At 49.8% G+C, this 22,443-nt stretch overlaps 1 protein-coding gene across 1 annotated transcript in view; it reads left to right on the top strand.

Moving 5' to 3' along the window:
* Nlg-5 (neuroligin 5) overlaps positions 1–22,443 on the top strand; it is a 30,681-nt gene that overhangs the window by 2,245 nt on the left and 5,993 nt on the right. Inside the window, exons 2-6 of the mRNA XM_076316212.1 lie at positions 7,396–7,693; positions 9,594–9,746; positions 10,437–10,637; positions 18,498–18,690; positions 19,126–19,570. Of these exons, the coding sequence (XP_076172327.1) occupies positions 7,396–7,693; positions 9,594–9,746; positions 10,437–10,637; positions 18,498–18,690; positions 19,126–19,570 (1,290 nt within the window). The remainder of the gene's footprint in view (positions 1–7,395; positions 7,694–9,593; positions 9,747–10,436; positions 10,638–18,497; positions 18,691–19,125; positions 19,571–22,443) is intronic.

The raw sequence follows: 22,443 nt of genomic DNA, 5'->3' as shown, positions 1-22,443 counted from the left end.
GTTTACCCCGACAAACGTTACCCGGACCCGACATCGATCGCGTTCAATGGATATTCCCCTCGAAGAGAGAAAGAACGGATCGATGAACGTCGAATGATTCCGTATAAGCGGCACGGTATCGCGACCAAAGGGGACCGGCCAATTTCGTCCTCGCGAAAGTGTCCACCGGTTATCGAGCACCTTTTATTCAATCTCTTATCGGACTCCTTCCGAGAGCTTAGACTCTACTTCCCGGCGCTCGATCGTGAAACATGGCTGTTTCTGGCTTTTAAAACTCGCCGAACTTCGCACCGACTTCTCCCCCTCGATGCTAATATCGAAATTACTTTTTAAACCCTTCGACGTCCGGGCAGTCTCTCGACAATTTTATCAATTTAAAAAACGCTCAAAGTACAACATCCACGGAAAGTTCTCTCTCGAATTGCACCGTCGTCGATGAATCGGTACTACGGATACTTTTATTATTGTATATCCACGACTGTCGGAGATGTTGGAAAATTGTGGAAAGAGAAAAAGGATCTAGAAATTTTATCGAAGTAAAACATCCAGGAGAAAAAAAAGCTTCCAGTCTCGGCGCGTTTCGAGCGATTTCTTTCGAGAAATTGTTCGCGTATCTTCTTTAGGTCGAGAGTGAGTTACCATTTCGTTGTTGCGCGAATATTTCGACGAGACGCACGAATATCGTCAGAAATCGTAAACAAAGGGGCAATGGAAGGATACGTGAAGAGCGGTGACGAATTCGGGGAACGCGCGTACGAAAGGACGAACGCGCGCGTGGTCGTTTTCGGTGAACTGCGTATTCGTAACTCACCGAGCGTTTTTGGCCTCTCTGGTCCCCCGAGCGGATGGATGGATAACGAGAAAAGTTTTTCGAGGAGGGACGTCCGGTGGGCTTTACATTAGGTCGTAACGCACCGCGGCTCGTCCCGGTCGTTTCTCGTTCGGTCGGTTCGGTCCATTTCGCGCGATCGAGTGCTACGTAGGTCGATCGTTTCGCTAGATCGATGCGCAAACGACAAAGATTTCATACCGGCTGCGAAGGAAGTTATTTGTGGCGGCGTTCGCGCCTCGATTGCGAACAGTTTGTTGGATTTCTCGTCGAGAAAGCGTCGAGAAACTCGACCATCTCGTTTCCGTGCAGAACGATTCCCTTATCCGGAGTATCTCCGTCCGTTTCGACGATACGGGACCGAGTCGCGGGAAACAAAATGTCTCGTTTCGAAGAGACGGATATTCCGGTAAACAATTCTTTTTCTTCGGTCGTACTTTGAATACAGTTGGTGTACGGTCGCGAACGAGACGCGTGAGTAGTTCGTCTCGCGTTCGCTGTAATATACGTACACGGAATGGAAGAGAGAAGAGGGTAACTTTCGGAGTAGACGGTACTCGCGAAATGGAGCGGAGAAGTTTGCGAAATTTACGATACGAACTTACCGGCCCTCTTTTCTTTCCATCGCGTACGAGTCGATTAGAAGCACGGATGGTTATAAATCCGTGGACGTCGTCGCGAGTAAATTTTTCACAGGCTGTACACACCGCGGGATTCGTAAACACGGACGCAGTACGTTCTCCGAGCGTTGTTAACGCGTTCGCCAGCCGAGCTTGTTTCGCGCACCTGTTCCGACGCCGTGCGATCGTCGTCGTTAGGAAAAACGACGCCGGGAATTAACGAACGATTACGTCGAATCGGGGAAAGTCCCCGCTCGCCCGGTCGATGCTGCGAAAATCGACGTGGGGCTTGAAAACGTTCCGAAATCTCGGCCAAGTTGCTCGGAAGTTCGCTCGATTCGTAAGTTCATCGAAAGTTGCCGGTTCGGCTCTCGAGTTGCCGAGTTCAGGACTCGAAGGATCGACGGGGGCAAAAGTTGGAAAATTTCGGTTTCGAAGCTGGTCCAATTCGGCGCTTTAAAATCGATCGAACCGTCCGACCGCGAATTTTAATTTCTCTCTGGGAAAAGGTTCCGCGTTCACTCCGGTTCGGCAACCGCGGCGGTGGATTTTTCTGTTGCAGCTACGGAGCTTCGATCGAGCAGCGGTTCGTTGACAGCAGACGTTCCGGGAACAAACTCATTAGGCATTTTCCCCGAGAGTCCACGACCCTCGTTTAAATAGTTCCTTCTCTTCTCTCCAATTTATCGTACTGCCGAGGACGGCCGAAGTAAATTTTTCCCGAAGCTTTTCCGCGAGCTCGAATATTTCGTCTCGTCTCTCGCCGAGCTAAAAGTTCTCCGTGTCCCGGCGATAACGAGAATTACGATCACGTCTGTACGCGACTGATTTTCGGGGATAGAATTGCCGCCCTGAAAGGGATTATAATGACTCGCGGGTTAGGCAGTCACCTCACGTATCGTGTGGCATCGCGTCTTCTCTTTCGCCACGACCGGGGGAATGAAAAATGTAATAACCGACTTGCTGGGATTCCGATTCCGCGACGAAACGACCGCGAAAGGAATTATTTAATTACGTTGTAATTTCTGCTTAACAACGCTATTATATCCGGTTAGAATCTTGGCGAGTGGCCAGCAAAATCTATTTCAGCGTTCGTGTCCCGAGATTCTCTATCGAAACGAGTGTACGCAGCGAAGAATATTCTACGCGCAACACCGAAACGAGATACAAATTTTTAGTCCGAGATCTCTAAAGGTGGATCCGTTAAATTTCGACAAAAAATACTCCGAGCTTGTTCGAGATCGATCTATTCGAAAAACTGTCCGAAGAAAAGTCTCGTTCCGTGTTTTCGATCCAATTTTACGCGTAAAATCTTTTTCCACTTCGGGTGGCCGGCTTCGAAAATTTATACGACCGAAGGAAGTCTGCGCACGATCGTTCCGGAGGGGTCGTTTAACGCGTTTCGGCTTTCCAGGAGCTTTCAGGATATTACGAATTACGCGTAATCGTTGGCGGTGATCGCCGCCGGCCGAAAGGGACGTCTCTCGCGGTAAATTTTTCCATAAAATATCCCCTAGCTGCGCTCTTTCGTCTCTCGATCGCGTTAGCTTAATCACGCGGTAATTACGGTTACGTTCAAACAGCCACCGTGTATGCGCTCTCCGTAGCAATCTGGCAATAATAATAGCCGGTCGGTAATGCTACCATAATTACGGAACGATGACATTACGTCGGCCCCGAACGATGGACATTGTATACACTCTGCCGGTCGTACGTTACCGACCCACGACCAACAATGGCCAGCGTAATAAAATGTTTAGCAGTTTACATGGCAATTGTACGCGACACGGGGAATCGCGCGACAGCTGCCGCCGGTTGGAGATTTTATGGCCAGTAAACGCTCCCGGAAATGAAAATGTCCGTGAATTTTCCAACGCGCGGCGATTCGAGCTGTTCTTCCGTAGGGGGTTGCGGGGAACGAGATTGGCGAGGAGCGATGTCGCTTCGTGTTACACTTTTACCGTGGAGTTTCAGGGTAAATCGACATTGTTGCGTTTCTTCGGGAAAGAGTTCGACGCCAATGCACGTTGCACGCGAGTTGTACACCGGACGGGGTACGTTCGACGTCGCGGCCAAAAGTAAGAAACTTTCCTCTCTCTTTCCTCGAGTTTTAATTAAGGCGATCTCGCCGAGAAACGTGGCGAGTACACGCGTAGGAATGCGAGCGAAGGCTTTCGCGTGGAAACTTAGCCACGTTCCCACATATTTTTCGGTAAATGTACTCGCCGAGTCATTTTGGAAACTCGAACTGAAAAAAAAACTCGCTCGGGGTGAAGGAGGTGTAAATTTCAAACCAGATCGTAAAGTTTCCACGTGGAACGTTGAAACCGATACCGAGAGATCGAACTTTGGTAGTACAGAGGTTACTCGCGTTGTCCGAATCGATCTTTCGGGAGTTTGAAGTTTCGTTTGCGCGTTGTTTTCCCATTCGGTTGCAACAGCGTGTCTCCTTTTCCGTGAATCCGAGCTAGAAATACTCGACGATGACTAGGTATCTCAAACATTTTCGACGAACAGTGTAATTTCACGGTACGATGTGTATACAATCCTTCGTTCGCGAAAGCATTAGCGGAAAATTGCTCGCGTGAGCCGGAGCGCCTAGGATGCAGCTCGTTTTCTCTATAAACGAAGTACCAGCGTCTGGGATTTTCTAGTCGATCTATTTATTGCTCTGGCCCAGATCTGCTCTTTAATTCTTAAGCACGGCCGGTCGAGCGTTCGTTCGTGCATCGGTAAATGCATTATGCAGCCCGAGTTGCGATACGTGCGCACACTTTTTTCGACCCTCGGGCGTTAATGTTGGCTCGCAGCATTTTTTCGGACAGCGAAATATTTTGTCGCGAGCTCGCACAAATATTTGCGAAGCCACGGTCTCGAAACTCTAAGCACGCCGGGAACGCGTCGAGGAACGTGTTTAAACAAATTATTTTAATGCCTTTCCGGCACATTCGGGAGTCATTTTTTTTTATCGCGTGAAACTGAACAAATTTAGATCAAAATTAACCGTTTCGTTACTTTCGGGAAGGATCGGTTTTGCGTACGTATTTATTTCAAATTTAATTCCACGTATTCCCTGCCGTATGGGTGAAAATTTGTGCCATTCACCCTCGGGGAGTGAACGGAATATTACGTATTCCCGAATAATTAAATAACGTTTACGATAGAATCGTGCATATTTCACGACTTCCGTTATTCCGAAAAGTTTTACCGGTAATAATTTTCAAAATAATTATTGCGTCGAAAGTTACGAGCAATTGTAACGCCACTCGTTAGAGCGGAAACTGCGTCTGACCAAAGTCGGTCCACTATCACTGATGTTACGCCTGCGTTCTTGCGCTCCACTGGGTCGATCGTGTCTCGCTCGATCTTTTAATTTTTTTTTTTTTTTTCGCCTACAGTAACGCGAAAAATATTTTCGAAGGAGAATTACTCGCTGGAAGAAGTTTAAAAATACGTACGAATCAATCATAAATCTTGTTTCGCCTATTCCGATTAAAAATGGGTAAAAAAGGTGATCGTTTCTCGAAGGGAGGGTCTCTCTGTCTTTGCCTCTCGCGATCGGAACGTGGCTCCGGAATGAGAAAAAAGTGCGAAACTCGGTCGGAGAATGAAAAAAAGAAAAAAGCGATAATTGTACGGGCTTGCACGGGCTGTCGCAACGTATCAGAAATCAATCGCGGCGACACGTGGGAAATCGGTGGTCTCGCGAGGATAAATAACGCGCCAACACCGTTGCTTCATAGGCATTTTCACGAACGAGCACTGACGACCGAGCGAAAGTCGTTAATTTTTAACGCACTCGGAAAACATACGCGCGAACGAGGTCGAATCGCCCGGGGAAGGAATATTTTAATATTTTTTCCCATTTCCCTGTCCGTCGCTTGTTTCCCCCACCGCTCTCCCCAATCGGTTTTCCGCTGATTTTTGTCACGATCGCTCCTTTTTTTTTTAATACAAATACTGTACTGCTTCAATAGGTACTGGTGATTTCAATATTAATGCAGAATCATTTGCAAATGTTATTTTCATTTGGAAATTCTTTTTTTTCCCCGGATATTTAACTATCACCGTTCTGAAAAATTATTAAAGAATACGCTCTAGCGCAGTATCGGCAAGTCTTTCGTTATTTTATTCAATTAAACAATTTTTAATTTTCCGTTAGTACGAAGAATATTTATCGATTCCGTCGGTCAAGAATCTCGGTTCTAAACGCAACGGTTGCTTCGCGAATTATTACACCGACGCGTAGAATTCAATATACATAGCAGCCTTGTGAATAATTAGGTACTGGCTACGATCGTTACGGATGATCCACGCAACGAACGAAATTAGAAAAAAAGAAAATTCCGATTACTCGGCGGCGTTGTTATCGATTCGGCGATAATAATTTACGACGTTATATATCCGCGAAAAGAAAGGAGGAAATTTTTCATCGAAAAATTCTTTCAGTTTCCAGAGTGGAGATGCCATAATTATAGAGTGCTCAGGTGTAGGAGTAAGGCCAGGGGGCAAAAATTTTTTCACGTCTTTCCAGTCCTCCCCTGCCCTCTTTATTATTCCCCCGGTAACATCACAGGTCCTCCCGTTAATGGGAATTCGTGATTTTGAAGTCGATGCGGCTCCATCGTGGTTCTCAATGGGAAGGTGTAGGAGGAGGAGAAGGAGAAGGTACGATCTTTTCCTCGTAGCACCCGAAGGTGCAATTAACGTCGACGCGTACCAAACGAGATTTATTAGCACTTCTGGCATAATTGCTTCCAAGAAAGCCAGTGAACGGCAACCTTTTTTTCTGTACAATTACGTCTAACGAAAGCAATTACCGTGTTTCGTTAGCGTAGATGCTAGATTCGTTAAACGCGTCGCGCGAGTCTGCGCTGCTTTGCGATCCGGGCAACGGGCAACGATAAAAACCGTGGGAAACGGAAATATATTTGTCTATAACGGTATCGATGTTTATATTTAGAAATCGTTACGTTCGAGCAAAATCACGCTAAACGTCCCTTTGTGCGGGACGTTTGTTTAAATATATACGATCGTGCGTTCTCGATTGGAATAAATAAAACGCAGATATTCCACGGATGGTAATAATTAAACTTCCGGTGTGCTCGATTAAAAATCTGCAACCGAAATATTCGATATTGAAATTTCATAAATCGTGTATAGTGTATAGTTCTACTTTGTGTTTCGAACTATGGCTTTAATAATCGATGCTCGACAGATTTTTACAAACATCGTTCGTCCGAAAATTGCGAGGTACCCGCTCGGAACGAACGAGCCGGCGTTTCGACGCATCGAGCGTTACAAAAATTAAGACACCGATACGAATGCCCGTGGAATTTATTTATTAAACATTGACGGACTCGTAACGCGTATTTTGCGACACGGGATCGAAAATTCGGGCGTAGATTATTTATTCGCGCGACCGTATCGAAGCATCTGCGGATTATTGCATTTCAGTGAAGCTCTCGTAAACCAGAGATAATCGAAACGCAGAAGGTAATTAGGTAATTAGTTTCCGGCAACACGGATACCCCAGCCGCGTTTATGTACATAAAATACGGGATTTACGTCCAACTCAATGTTGCCGGCAAAGATATTACTGTCAGAGATCTCCCTATCGGGACCCTGCACGCCGATTGAAGTAACGAGCCACTTTTGTCGTTATTATCCGCTCGAAATTCATCGAGAGAACTCGAACCGGCGTAAATTTTGTAAACGCGACACTCCCAACGAATCGCCTCGTGTAACGAACGTTACTCCAAGTTTCGCGAAATTCGTTTTGTAGACGATTGTTCGAACATCTCGGGAAAAAATTGATTCTAGAAAAAGTCAACGAAACTTGTTTCTCGGCGGTAGTTCGCACGATGTTCGTAAACGATCGATGGTAATTTTCCAAGTATCGTTACACCTCGAGAGGTCGCAAATCGATTTGATTTCGCGTTGCAGGAGTTAAACAGCAAACACTTGGAACCGGTGGAAGTGTTTCGAGGCATACCGTACGCCGCACCCCCCGTAGGGGATTTACGATTTCGACCACCGATCTCGCCGATCCCTTGGAACGGTATTAAACTGGCGGACTCCTTCGGCGCAGTTTGTCCGCAGCACTTTCCGGACGTCACCAATGACACGGCCGCTCTGTTGCAAATGCATCTGGAAAGGTACCAGCAGCTGAAACGGTTGCACATGCTCCTGACCAATCAAAGCGAGGACTGCCTCTTTCTGAACCTGTACATACCCGGAAGCGGTGAGAACGATCGAAATTTATACATCTTCTTACGACGAAAGGCGCATCCACCGCGAGTTATCGATCATCGTTCGACTCGAAGACCGAGTGAAATTTATCGTACCGCGATATCGATCGATACCAAGTGAATCGCGTTCGTGAGAAAGTGAAGTACGACGCGTTGAGTTATCGACTCCGATTAAGCTCGCGGATACCTCCCCCGAGCTTCGAAAAGAAAATCGCGCGTAATACTAGTAATTAGTCGGTACGCGTTAATAACACGCGGAGGGAAATTTTGAGCCGGTATCTATCATCTGTTTATAGAACGGTACGGTACAAGTTACTTCCCGAAGCAATTAGTCCCGAAGTAATTAGCACCTTTATGCCGCGTATTATCGTCGAAGTAAGAACAGGGCTCGTATATCGTTCGACGAACGTTCAAGTTGCGTTTGCACCCCCCGTGCGTTGAATCGACGTTAAAAATAATTCGATAAGAATCTTTGTTTGTCCTCGACACGGTTCGTAGCTGTTGGCTGGTAGGGTGTACAGGTTACTCTGTAAACCGTCGTTTAAAATTCCTCTTCGTGCGCGCGAAACTCGAAGAAAATCGACGGCGGCTGACCAATGAACTCTCGACTCGTGTATCGAAATATCCCGATTCGAAGCTAAAACCGCGACGCGAGTACGGTCTTTCTTTCGACTTTCGTAGACTCGCAAAATCGTTCGCGTTATTATTCGAGCGTTTCGGGCTACACGAGCGACAAACGCGGCCCGCCGCGAATTAAATCGGCCGAACGGATTGTAACGCGATAGAGAAATTCAATTTTCGACGGAACCAATAAAAGCGACGTCGCGCGCTAATCGTCCCGCGCTCGTTTCCGCTTAGCCACCCGATTAAAGAGCGATATTTAGCCGCGATAAAAGCACGATTGACGATACTTCGGAGAGATATTACGGCGACGGCTAAACTGCATAACGAGGACGAGTAATTGACCAGAAAATCTCTTTCGATGATTGCACGGCCCTGCCCGGTTTTGCTACGGATGGGAAATATTTACAATGCTCGTTAATAATCTTTCGATCCCCCGGGAGCGCTGTAAAAAATTGTACGGGAAATACAGCGACGTTCAATTTCGATGGTGCTCGAATAAAAAAATTGCCGCCCCTTTTGTTACGAATGTACAAATGCAGGGAAATAATTTTCCATCGGAATGGTACCTTTTTTTTTTCCGGGGCGAACCGTAACTGTTTGCGACAATATTTTCGATTCGAATATCGTCCAACAAAGGATGAAAACGAAGGAACGAGGTCGGGTAATATTCGGTGAGGAATTACGCGATCTGCAAACGCGGCAGCGCGTTGCCAGACAGAAATTAATTCCTCTGACCCTACGATTTCCGGACCGAAATTTCTCGCTCCTGAATGTATTTTAATCTAGACAATTGAACCCCTCGGTGGTGTTCTTGCCCGTGACGTTTCCCGTGACGAGTTTCCGGTATCCCTCTCCGACACTGTCAAGTGTAATCGCGAGTGTTATCTCGCTTCAGCCCGCGCAAGAACAGCTAATTAAAAGTAGACCGGTCTGTTCGAGCACCGGCCGTTTCTACTCTCTCGTCCGGTCTTACACCGATCGCTTCTACCGACGCGCGCGAAATTCTAGACAAATTTTACCGAACACCGGGACCTTCGATAAACGATCTCGGTGTTCGTTCTCACGACCGTATAATGGCAAAAACACTGTTCGTGAAAAAAGAAGACGCAAACTGTTGCGGACGATCGAGCACGATCGAGGATTCGTGGTACTTTTCGGTAAACGATATTCGATAATCGATCGCGTGGATTTGGTAGACGAATGGTGCGTCGACGTTCGTCGAGACCGACGTCGATGGAACGAAATTATAAAAACGATGAATTTTCGTAGGATCACGAGGACTCGAGGCACCGTACGCGGTAATGGTGTACGTTCACGGTGAGAGTTTCGAATGGGGAACTGGAAACGTCTACGACGGCTCGGTCTTGGCCAGTGCTGGCCACGTTATAGTGATCACGCTTAACTATCGTCTGGGAATCTTGGGTACGTATAAGAATATCGATCTGGTGAATAATCGGCGATCGTCGTAACTTTCGCTCGAGATCTCCGTGATACGGGGACCGATGGAGATCGTTCTTTCGTAGGTTCGCTAAAAAATCGAAACGAACGAAAAACGTAACTCGCGGCCGTTGTTTATTCCTTCCGTTGAATCGCGCTCCTCCTCCTCCTCCTCCTCCTCCTCCTCCTCCTCCTCCTCCTCCTCCAACGGTGCAGACCGGAAGCTCGTACTGTCGTTGCGCAATAATTACACGCGTCCAGCGGTGCGCGTATAAATCCGTACGAAGATTAATATTTCACGGTTACCTAACCGTATTCAATTACGGTATCGGTAACGTAGAAATAACCGATACACCGTGTCCCCGCAGTTTCCTGTAATCGAACGGCCCTCGAATATCCGATACGTAAACAACTGTATCGCGTAACGGCCCTCGATAAAAACTAGATTTCATTTGCGATATAAATACCAACGGAGCTCGCCGCTACACGGACAGAGACCTCCTGATATCGCGTTTGTTCGCGTCGGGGTACGGTTAAACGAAAACAACGACGCTAGGAAAAACGGAGGAAATCGAGATCGTGGAAGGATTCGATGGAACAATAGCGACGGGCGAAATATTTGTCGAGGGGTATTCGATATACGCGGGCTGAACCGATGCCTTGGCGATGTTCCAGGTTTCCTAAGGACCCGACCGTTCCCGGACAAGACGCCAGGATCCGGTGGAAATTTAGCTCTGAAGGACATCGCCATGGCTCTTCGTTGGGTACGCGAAAACATCGCCGCTTTCGGCGGTGATCCCACAAAAATCACGTTAATGGGCCACGACACCGGCGCGGCATTGGTGAATTTTCTACTGCTCGCCCCTTACGGCAAAGGTAAGTCGCGAAACGATCTTCCGGAGCAAATATTCCGGAATCTAGAGTCCTTTGTACTCGACGATTCGAGTGCGACGAGAGAGCTTCTAGGTATCGCGAATCGAACCCTCCTCGGTAGAGGCGTTCACCGTGGGATATTCGATTCGTTCCTGACCAGATTTCTCGACAACTCCATTTATTCGAAAGAAAAAAACCAAGAGATTCAACGTATCGTTGCATTCTACGGAAACGAAGCAAAAGGTGGCCCACGATTTCAACCGTACTCCGATGGAACGTACCAAGTGTACTCGACGGTTTAATTATTACGCTTATCGTAGGTTCCTTTTTGCGTTCGATTCTCAACTTTCATCCGGCTTAAAATGTTCGAAACACTCGCGTCGACGGATTAAAGTAAACCGAGCCGGAGCCGGAGCCGGAGCCGGAGCCGGAGCCCGATCGATTGCAAAAATAATCGAATTACCGAGCAACTCCGGATTCCTTTATCCGTCGCGCGAACGCAAACCGGCCAGATCCTCGGAATTAGATAACTCTGACGAATCGCGCGCCTAAGAGGACCTCGATTAAAGTTGGAACCGCGTTGGATTCGATTCGAGCGATGACGAAGGGCCGTGCAATAACAAGCGGGGAGGCGGACGGAACGGAGGGAAGAGAGCCACGAATGGAAATCGATTCGGAACGGAGCAGAAATATCGCTGTCGGGTACGATTAGAGGATCCCAGCACGCGCGACACTCGATAGATTAATCGACGAGAGATTAGCCCCGGCGAAACCCAGCGAGAGCCGACAATCGAGATAGCGGAACATCTCGTAGGAAAAAAGAGAACGATCGCGCGTTAGGGGAGGGGTAACGAAAAAACAAAATAAATAAATAAAACAAAACAACAAAATTGCGCGTATCGAACTCGCGCGATGGTGACAAATTGCGCGGCTTCGTTTTATTCCTGGAGAATCGAAAATGTATTTTTTATTGGCATCGTACGTGCCGGACCAGATTGAACACCTCCCCGTTCCACGAGGGGAGAATCCACCCCGGACTCGGCGCCGAGCGGGAGGAACGAAACGGAATTACGACGACAATGCGGGGCCACGAGGACCTCGCGGTATTATCGAGTAAAAATATACGACGAAACGTCACCCCGAGTGCTGCGTAAATAATCCGTTAGCGATGTAATATTATTAACGAAGCCGCGGCGCAACACGCGAGTATTATTCCGCTCCGAAGACGCGCAGCGGGCCGTGAACCGCGCCGGAGTTACCGGGCAATCAACGAATAATTAGGGCCAATTTAACGCGGGCTCGTGTTACTCGCCGCCATTCGACGTATCTTTGTTAACGCTCCGCTCTAACGAAGCGAAGAACGTCGAATTTCTGATTAATATCGCGCCGCCGTGAATACGTAAACACCGAGATTAACGTAAACAGAATCACCATGGCCCGATACCTATCCCTTCGTACGTCGTTCCCCTTTCTTTCGAAAACGAACGAACGAACAAAAATCCGCACTTTAACCTGTTCCCGAAACAATCGATGGAACGTGTTTCAAACCGAAAATAAATGTCCCGTTAAATGTTACAATTATTCCCCTTCGAAGGTCGCGTTTTCCACGGAGGGTAGTCTTTTGCAAAGGGTCGAGGAAATAAATGAGAATTTTATCGAACAATAACGCCCACACCTACTACTTATCGTAACAACGAAGACGAGGTTCGCTCCCCAATGGCTGGAAAAAAAATCCACCTTTCGGTCGTGGGCGATCGATCATCGTTCCGCTGCGATGGACTCGCGATCGTCTTCTCGGATTCGATTACCTCGAGTGCAGGACTCGTGGACAACGGTGGACAGTGTCGAGAAAAGTCCGCTACAGGTGAAAACGAAATGGTGAGGTTCGGCCGATCGTATTCCAGGTGAGCAGCTCCGCGTCGTTACCGCGGGAGTCGCTCACGGGACGACGCGCGCCACGCTCGAACAATGTCCACGGAAACGCGAGATACGGAAAGCTCGGTGGCTGCGGTAGCTGTGACCCAGGGAATGGAAAAACGGAACAAAGGAACCAGAAGGCGAAACGCGGTCTTCCGATGCGAGGCAACGGGGTAATTTCCCCAAAAGTTCCGACGAATTCGTCGACCCTCTGCACCGGGATTCGTGGTCGAGCGAGCGTACGCCAGGCTGCTCGGCCGGAGGGTGGAAAAAGAGGAGAGGAGAGAACCGGGGTAATAGTTGTCCGGTGCGGAGGATCGACTTCCTCCGCGCTGTTCGGGCCACTCGAGCGCGTTCTGCTCGGCGCTGCCACGAGCGGATCGGAAAGCACTCGTTCCCTCTCGTTCGCCGGAAGTTGTCCGCCCGGTACGTTGTCGGTATCGGGATCAAAAAGAGGCGACGAGTGGAAAGCCGCGGTACGAACAAGAGAAGCAGTTTCGCGGTTCGCTTCCTGCGCCCGCTTCCAGAAACGAAGACACCGCGTTACCTCGCGGGACGGAGCCGACCCCGCAAGATGTAAACCGTTTGCAGCGTTTCCGGCACCACCGGAAACACCGGGAAATGGCCAGGCCGAGTCGACTCTCCGCTTCGGGTTCCTCTTTATTTCGGTTCTGCTCCGACCGCTTCCACCAAGACGAACGTCTTCTGCTTCGCGGCACGAGATCGGAACATTCTTTTCGCGAACGGCACACCTACAGAGATCTGTCCGTACCCGAGTCTCGGCCACCCTTCAATTGCTCCAGAACCTTCCTGCGACTTTGATGTTCTTTCGCGGATGATTCTAACGGTACAGGAAGCACGAGGAGACGCGGAACGTTCCGGTGGGGGTAGCCTCTCGGTGACCTTGAGCGGCCAATTGATTTCGCCCCGACCCGTATAAGCTCGCCAAGTCCATTAGCGGACTCGGCACGAAATGCACTCTTCTCTCCGTTCTTCCTTCCGTGTCGTCGCCTCGGTAACCAAATTAGAAACCTTTCCTTTCGCACGGCCACGCCCTTAAACTTTGTCACGCCCTCCCTCTGATAGATTCCGTTGCTCTTTACTCGTGGAAATGAATAACTTTCGACAACGCGCGGCTCAAACTTCGGGAGTAGAGGGTGTTCAATTTCATAAAGTGCGACGATACTTGCACTTTTACAGCATTATGCCACTTTCGATCGTTCTCCGTAATTCGAGGATCCCTCTCGCGCGCTATTAGATTCGATTCGGGGCTTTACGCGCACGCGCTCCGATTTCTAACGGCAACATCTTTGTTCGTTTGGACGTCGATGGATTCGGCTTACTAGCTCGAGTAAAGAAACTACACCGTCTACGTTTCTTCCGTGCCGTTTCGACGGGTTTGCGAAAAACCAGAAGGAAAGAAATCAGCGAGGAAACCGGTGTCCCCGACGCGCATCGAATCGGCCGATTGCCACGGAATCGCGCTCGACTGCTTTCCTGATTACTCGCTAAGCCAATCGGTCGAGCGCGGCGTTTGTGATAGCCGAGAAACAGCTCGGGAATGGTAGCTGACCGCTGCAAAACGAAAACCAGGGAAAAAGGACGAGCCTCGCGGACGACTTCCGAGACGAGTAATCCTATTTCATCGCGAACGACGGAGCGATCGTCCTCCCCGAGCCGAAGAAAGGAGTTTGTTTTGGCTCTCGAATTTAATTCGGGAGATCGATGGTTCTTGAGCAGCCACGTATGTTCGTCGCGTATGCTCGACTCTTGCCCCGAGCGACGATCGACAATTGGATCGAAAGGTCTCGAGACGAATTAAACGATCCGAGAGAAACGATACCGGGGGAAAATTGATCGATGTATCCGAACGAGGCGTTTACGTACGGATAAGAAAACTTTTCAAATACCGAACGATCTGGAAAAAAAAACTGCAAGGATCCATCGGGAGTACTACGTTGCGAAAACATCTTTTTCAAATTATACGCAATTTAGTTCGCATCGGCAAACGTTGTTGCGACTGCACGCGAACGAAAACGAAACATCGGTGTTCTGCACGAAAACGATGCTCGTCGCTTTAAAAAGAGTGCCCCGACAGCGCTGACGTGTTTCGAATAAACAAACGTAAAGTTTCTTTAACGAAGCAGCACGCTTTAACCGTGAAATTAATTCACCTGGAAACATCGCGCGCGATATAATTCGAAGCCGGGTATCAACCCGACGAGGAAAATATTTTACGAATATTCCGGGAGCAGAGAAAGCGTTTCTTTTTTTCTGCTTTTTTTTTTTTTTTTTGAATACGATGAATAATTACCGGTAGGTTTGTCAGTGCGCATTAATCGTTGGAAAGTCCGAAACCGGGAACGCGATGACGTCCGATGAAAGAACTTTCACCGTGAGAAGGAATTTTCCATTGAAACGAGTATTCACCCTATTAGCGCGATAATCGGGGATGTTCGTAGAATTTTTATTCGCTGTTCGTTTATTATTTCTTCGCGGGTGGCGATCGAGCCCCGCGAGCGAAGCGGTTCCGCGATCGAGAGGAATAAACGCGGCTCGTTATCTTTCCACGGCGACAATCTCATTGGCTGAAATTTCGTCGTTTTCGTTCTCCTCGTCTCCTTGTTCGTTCCTTTTCTTTTCGTTTCGTTTCCCCTTTCGTTAAAAACCGATCGAACGAATTCAAGTCCCTCCACTGCTCCCCGACCTCTGCGAAACTCTCGAAAGTGGGAGAGAATACTCTTTTCGGTCAAGTTTCTCGATAGATTAACCCGGAGAAAAATATCGTTGTTGGAAAAAGGGAATCGAGCCTTCGAACGAGTTCCGTTGACCTCCTTGGCTCTTGTACTCGCGGAGAATCGAGATCGGAGTTAATCGCGAGGTAATTCGTGACAACGAAAGTGCGATTGTTTTCTCACGAGGCAATCCACGTTCGAGAAAAATGGATAAAAATATTCGCGAATTGAGAACGTATCGTCGGTTAAGTCTGGGTTAGGCGATTCGCGATCGAAGACGAGCAACGCGATACGGTCGATGGTGGTTTCGAAAGTGGTCGCGAGTTCGCCGCGTCTCGAAGATTCATAAGCAGCGCGCGACGTGCTCGCGCCGAGTCCGTAATTTGTATTTCACGCGCGAGGTTACCGCGGACCGAAACTTTCCGAATCTACATTTCTAAGGGGTAACGACGGTTCGACGTTGGTCCCCCATGATTCCCGATGGCCCGTCGTAAAATTTTCACGGGACGAACGAAGCAATTTGCATGCAGGATGCGACGTTTAATCGGGCCGACGAAACGATAAGAAGCTCCTGGAAGCTCGTGGAAGCTCGTGGAAGCTCGTGGAAGCTCGTGGGAGCCGCGAGGAGATACGAGGGCGATTTCCACACCGGTCCAGACGCACCGCTATAATATTCGGAATAAAGGCGATAAATTGGATCGTCTACTATATGCCGATATCGAGTCACCGTCCTTCCCGAACTTTGATTTACTTCGGTCCGCAAGAGAGGCCACGAGGAACCGCTGAAATTACAAAGTTTCTCAGCGCGGAGACTCGTTACGGAGACAATACCCGCTCGGAATGCGTTGGTTACCGGCCACGGGTTACCCTTCGAAACCACCCGTAAAACGTATATTCCTCTCCGTTTCCGCGCATCGTATTTTATTTAACGCCCCGATTCGTATTCACTCGGCCAAAATTCTCTCGTTTCTTCTCCATATTCTCGCTGACTCGATCTCTTTAAACACGCGGCTGAAAGCTTCCCTCCGATGTTCCCTGTTCGGTTCGACTCGTCTCCGGGCTCATCCGCTCGACCATCGCGACCTTACGTGGATATTCGCGCAACCTCCGTACCCGTCCTACTTGTTCCCTTTTTTCATCAAATTGGATTCGGATAACTCCCTTTGTGCTCTTCTTATTCCCTCCTCCTTTTTTTATCAAATTGGATTCGAATAACCCGGTTCGCGCGCTCTTCTTAGTTCCTCCCCCTTTATCGTTGTTATTACGTTCGAACTAAATCGAGACTCCTCGATCCCCGTCGTTATCCACGAACCCAGCCAAGTCTTTCTTATTACCGTCACACGCCACGGTTTCCTGTTTGCCTTTAATCTTTGCCAGCCTCGCTAACGAAAAGTATACAATTCCGGCTCGCGGCCTCCTCGAACCGCTCTTCTCTTCTCCCACGGTCCCGACTCCTCCGACTCTCTACTTTTGCGTCGTTTCCCGTGTTTTGTTCCACTTGCGCGAAACCAGCGATCCACGATCGCTTCTCCTCGGCCCGTTCTTTTCTACCCGCTGTTACCGACGAATCGTAACCGAGGGACAAAGTCAACGGCCGTTTTATGACGAGAAAAATCCGCAAGTGGGATTCCAACGATAGGTTATCGAGGAGCGTTGATTAATTAAACCGCGCCGCGTATCGATCCTCGAAGCTCTCGTATACTTTGGAATAAACGTCGATCCCGTTGTAACTCGCGAATCGCTCTCGAACTACGGTGTATTTGCAAAACGAAGCCCGGTTTGCGCGTAACTTACAATACGATCCGTCCTTTCGATTTTGTTCGATCGGCGTTGCGTCCAGCGCGATACGCAGCTCTTTGTCCATTTCCACTGATCCGTCGAAGAAACGTTGATCCAATTTACGCTCGGCTACGAACTCGAGTGTTAAAAATTTCCAAACGCGAGACATTCGTAAAAGGTCAAGGTGAGCTGGCTATTCTCGACTTTACGGACTCGTAGGAATTCGACGACACCGAAAGTCGCGGACGAATTGTCGAGAATCGAACGAGAAAGAATCGCGCGTTGCAAAGTACGCTCGTCTGTAAATAAAAGCAGGTCAAAGCGGGGGATGATCCGTGTCACGGGGAACTTTACGCGCGGAAGAATCTCAGTCCGAGAACGGGAACAAAAATGGCGAACGCGTGCAACGATGGAAGGAAAATACGATCGAGGAGATTTTCGCAGTGGTTGTCGGGCGAGTATCGCTTTTCGAAAATTACTCGCGACGACGGGCGACTCGTACGAAACTGTAAGAGGGAAATATTTAGCGGCCAGGGTGCTCGGAGTATTTGCATCGGCCACGTATCGTCGTCGTATTTCCTTTCGGCGTCGCTTGGGATTAACTCCGAATACGTTGCTACGTTACCACGCGAAAGTCGTCGTCGATGCTTGAACCCTTTGCCCTGTAGCATCGAGCGAGGCTCGCGATACGAATTTCGAGCGAAACGCAAGAAACGCGAGTCGTCGGGGCTCGTGTTACGAATTTTCGAACGAGTCGGTACGGTTTGGCACGGACGCAGGTTTCTTCGACGAGCGTTTACGAAGTTGAATTCGTAGAAATTCTTTACGCGATGCTCGACGAAGGAAAGATCGACCGAAGCACGTTTCTTCGATCGTAGTTTACACCGCGACGAAGAAAACGTTGGAGTAACTCGCGGCAAAAACGAGTGGTAATGGTCGGACAATGTGCCGGGTTTAAACGAACAACGATGTTGTTAGACCATTTTGTTGTAACATTTTGTTCGTTGGAAACGTAATACGCGCGTAGAACGAACGCGCACAAAGGCTCGCCAACGAGGAATAAAGATTACAAAGAACGAAGTTTGCCCGATAAAATACGGGAGAAACGAACGGTGAAAGTCGGGCGCTCGTTTCTACTCGCTGGAAATTAGATTTATCGTTTAATATTTTGTTTCGCGACGGACCAGGTGAAACGAATTTACCGCGAAGGAAGAGACCTCGGTCGGACACCGGACCAGCGATTTAAGATACGACGAGACGCAACCAGCGTTCAAAAATGAATACTTGGCGGCTTGTTGCGAGCTCGACGAACGGAGAATCGAACCGTTGAACTCGAGTCGTCGTTTCGATATTCTCCGTAAACGTTGTCCGCGTTCGTTCGATTTTCAATCTCGCGCGGATCGTACTTTACGCTCGAAAACGTTTGTTCCAGGTCTGTTTCATCGCGTGGTGTTGTCGAGCGGTTCGGGATTGAGTCCGTGGGCCTCGGTTCACGATCCGAACGATCTTCGCGCGAAAGTAGCGGAGCAAATAGGATGTTCCATGGAAAACGACGAAGACATCGCCGACTGTCTGCGCGGGGTTCCCCTTCGCGAGATCATGACGGTCGAACTCCCGGAAATCCGGTAAGGCGTCCACGTTGTCGAGTTTCGCGTGATAATTTTGATTTCGCGCCGTAAGATTCTTGTTCGTCTCTAAGCTTCGTAGAAACGCGTCTTTTTACGATCAGTGTGCACCAGCGAACGAATAAATCTGCCACGCGTCTGGTTTGTACGGGATGGTTTCTCGAAACGGTCCGTGGCAGCGAGAAAATCCGATCGACTAAACGGGACGAAGCGAAACCGATCGAAATAATCACGGCGTCGAAACCTCGATCGAATCGACCCGGAATACGGTTAATCCGCGGTGAAAAGCGAACTCCGGCTGGGAATCGGTTGGTTAATTCACGATACGCGCGTAATTATCGTTGGCTCGAGCGGGGTCGCCTTCTCGATCGATGACGCGCACGGATTCCCCGCGGCCGCTGGACCAGCCGCGAATTAAATTTTTACGCTCCCCAGATTCGTGCCTCGTATAGGGCCCGGGTTGCCGGTCGACCAAAATAATCCGGACCCGGGGCTGGACATGGAGAGGGCCAGCGACACGTTCATCAAGGTCCCGTTGATCTTGGGGGTATCCACCACGGAATCGAACCTCGACTTCAACGCGAACGACTTCGAGTACGGATTCGAGGAGGACCATCGTAACCGCGTGCTGCGCACGTTCATCAGGAACGCGTACGTCTACCATCTGAACGAGATATTCTCCGCGGTGAGGAACGAGTACACCGACTGGGAGAAACCTGTTCTACATCCCATCATTATAAGAGACTTGACCATGGAGGCGCTCAGCGACGGCCACACCGTGGCGCCTCTCATGAGGATCGCTTTTTATCACGCCAGGAGAGGAGCCAAGACGTACTTTTACCACTTCAGCCACCAGACCAAGGACAGCGCCTACTCGCAGGTCAGTGACGAAGATAAAACGTTCCGTTCCCCGTTGATCCGAGAAAGAGACACCCGGTGTTCTACCGTGCTCGTGGATAACGAATCTCATGATCGTTCGACGCTCCGTAAAGGTGACGCGCGTTAATCGACGCGGGTACTACGAAGAATTGAAAATACGTCGGCGAGCAAAACTCGCGGTTTTATCTCGATCGTTTCTCTTCTCGAGATCGTCTATCCGTCCGCGCGTTTCGCTATCGAGATCGCTCGAAGCGAGGCGGTGTCCCCGCGCGAATAATAATTGCTCGCAACTCGTTCCGTCGTCGCGGGAACGCAAAGTTAAACAAGAACGAAGACGGAAGCGGTTTCGGTTCGAGGTTAATTCAATCGCGAGAACGCAATCCTGTCCCCTCTCGTTCGTCGCTCCGCTCGGATAAGATTGCTCCGCGGCGCTCCAATCTTCCGTTTCCACGGCATCGATTCCCCGGTTCGTTCGACACCCTCCCTCCGCGATAGTTTGCCCCGTTTAACCGCTGCCCATGATTCCACGATGAAGCTACCGATTCGATCAAACGCCTCCCGGTATCTCGCGAGGAACGCTCGCGTCGTCGCGCGGCGGGTCACCGACGGGTACGGGCGTAAATCGAGCGCGACTTGGCTCACCGTCGTTTCGAGTCTCTCGCTCCGCGTTTTATTGACTCGCCTCTCCGCGCCCTCCGGTCCGAGTGGAACCACGCGAGCCGGATGGTTTTTCAACGCAAGATCGGTTTCCCGATGATTTACCGCGAACTTCCGGCCGAGATTGGCCGATTCCGTGCGACAGTGGCCGACTCGCCCCTGGAGAAACGAAAGATAACCGAGGGGCGAGAATTTCGTGGGTTTCGGTGACCGATGGAAACGAGTTCGGAAGGAAGAGTAGTCGAGAATCGTATTTCGGAAGGTCGTTACGATCCCTGCTCGTTTTTCGAACGGGGAAGAAATATTCGCGAAAACGCTCGAGCGGAGACCACGCGGATCGGAGCAACTCGGAGCTATTCGCGACGAAAGGGACTCTTTCCTCTCGCGATCGGGGAGTTCCGGTGCGCGTACACGCTCCGGAGATCGCGTTTACCGTCGTCTCGGAGAAAAAGTCGACGATTTGCGCACTCGATGCGTAACGATCCCGCGATGGAACCGCGAGCGCGGAACACAGAGGACACGGCTCGATCGTGTGGAGAAATTCGTTACCAGCGGAGGATTAAACGGCGGCTTGAATAATTCAAAGTGTTCAATTTGCATTTTGCGACACCGTCGATTAACTCCAATTAACACGTACGATTTTGTTTCGCGCGGACAACGTTGCCTATGAATTTTCATCGACAGATCCGCTTAATTACCTCCGTAATCGATTTAAACTTGTTTATTACCGGTGCCAATAAATTTACATGCATTCAACGCGGGGATCTTTCCGCGCGTGCGCAACGATCCCGTTACGCGCGATCCACGCCGACGATCGTGTCACCGATTTCTCAAGACGCTTTTTACCATTCGAAAGTAGCATTCTCGCCGTGTAACTTCTCTTCCTCGAATCGATCGTCCTCCTTCGTTTCCTCTTCGACGAAAGTTCCCGTTTCCAGCCTCCTCGTTCTTTCCACCGTCCTCTACCCCTCGACCCTCTGTTCACCGACTTTTAACGCGATCCTGACTCACGAGCGTTACACTTCGTTCTTGGTCTCCCCTCCGGCTGGATTCTAAATTCGCCGGGGACGCGTTGGTTATCGTAACGCCGGAAGTTGCAAAGAGTTTCGCCGCGACACCGGCGAACGTATCGAACGAATCGCCTTTCGGTGGCGCGACGCGCTCCTGGCTTTAATTAAATTTCGCTTTGCGCGTACGCAGCTGGTGGCCACGACGAGCGAACGCGTTAAATCGCTATCGACCGTAGCCCCGAGCGAAACTTGTCAACTTTCGCTCGCCTCGCGATTCGCGTTGCCCCGTCGGAAATTCCGGTGTTCGCGACGCGGCCGTCGCTCGTCGAAGACGAAACGAACGAACGTTCTTTTTTTCTTCAACCGCGAGGGATGAACACCGCTCCGGTGCGCGAATCGTCGTACCAAAATCCGTGAAACGATATTCGACGGGACCAACGAAATAGACGCGCCCGATCGGACGAGCGGAATAGAACCCGCGCGAGTGGAACAGAGTGCGCGAACCCCGGATCGGTCGAACGAATAACCTACAGACGGGAACGAGTTTACGGTTGGTCGAGTAGCGAACCAACGGTCGAGTACCTAACCGCGCGAATAGTACCGAAATCGCTGGACGAACGAACAACACGGAAACGGGACTTCCCGACCGAGTGAATTCCTCGCTGGACCGGTGTATACGAGCGGGACTCCTAACCGGACGAGTACCGTACAGACGACGCTAAACGGACAAGTGGAAAATAGAAAGCCAAACTGTCCGTCCAAGGACAGGGATTTCTACTCGCGTCTAAACGGGCAAGTAGAGCGTGGACCGTCGGTGGTCGGACGGAAAAACTTCCTTACCGATAAATAGAACGCAAGACCGAGTCTCTGCTCGGACGGGTTGCGTTTCGACAACCTCTGCTTCCGCTCGAACGAGTTACACGGCCAGGAACGCGATTCGTATCGCGTACGAATAGGAGCGAGTTTAGCAGGTTGCGCGTAGACAGGGCCGAGTTTAGCCAGTTGCGTACAGACAGGGCCGAGTTTGGCAGGTTGCGTACAAACAGGAGCGAGTCCAACGGATTGTATAGAAACACGAGGCCTGAACAAGTCGCGTACAGACAGGGGCGAGTTTAGCAGGTTGCGTACAAACAGGAGCGAGTCTAACGGGTCGTATGGAAACACGAGGCCTGAACAAGTCGCGTACAGACGGAACTGATCGCTGGTT

This window comes from Ptiloglossa arizonensis, chromosome 7 (assembly GCF_051014685.1).
Source record: "Ptiloglossa arizonensis isolate GNS036 chromosome 7, iyPtiAriz1_principal, whole genome shotgun sequence".
NCBI lineage: Eukaryota > Metazoa > Arthropoda > Insecta > Hymenoptera > Colletidae > Ptiloglossa > Ptiloglossa arizonensis.
This window is presented reverse-complemented; position numbering and strand designations above follow the sequence as displayed.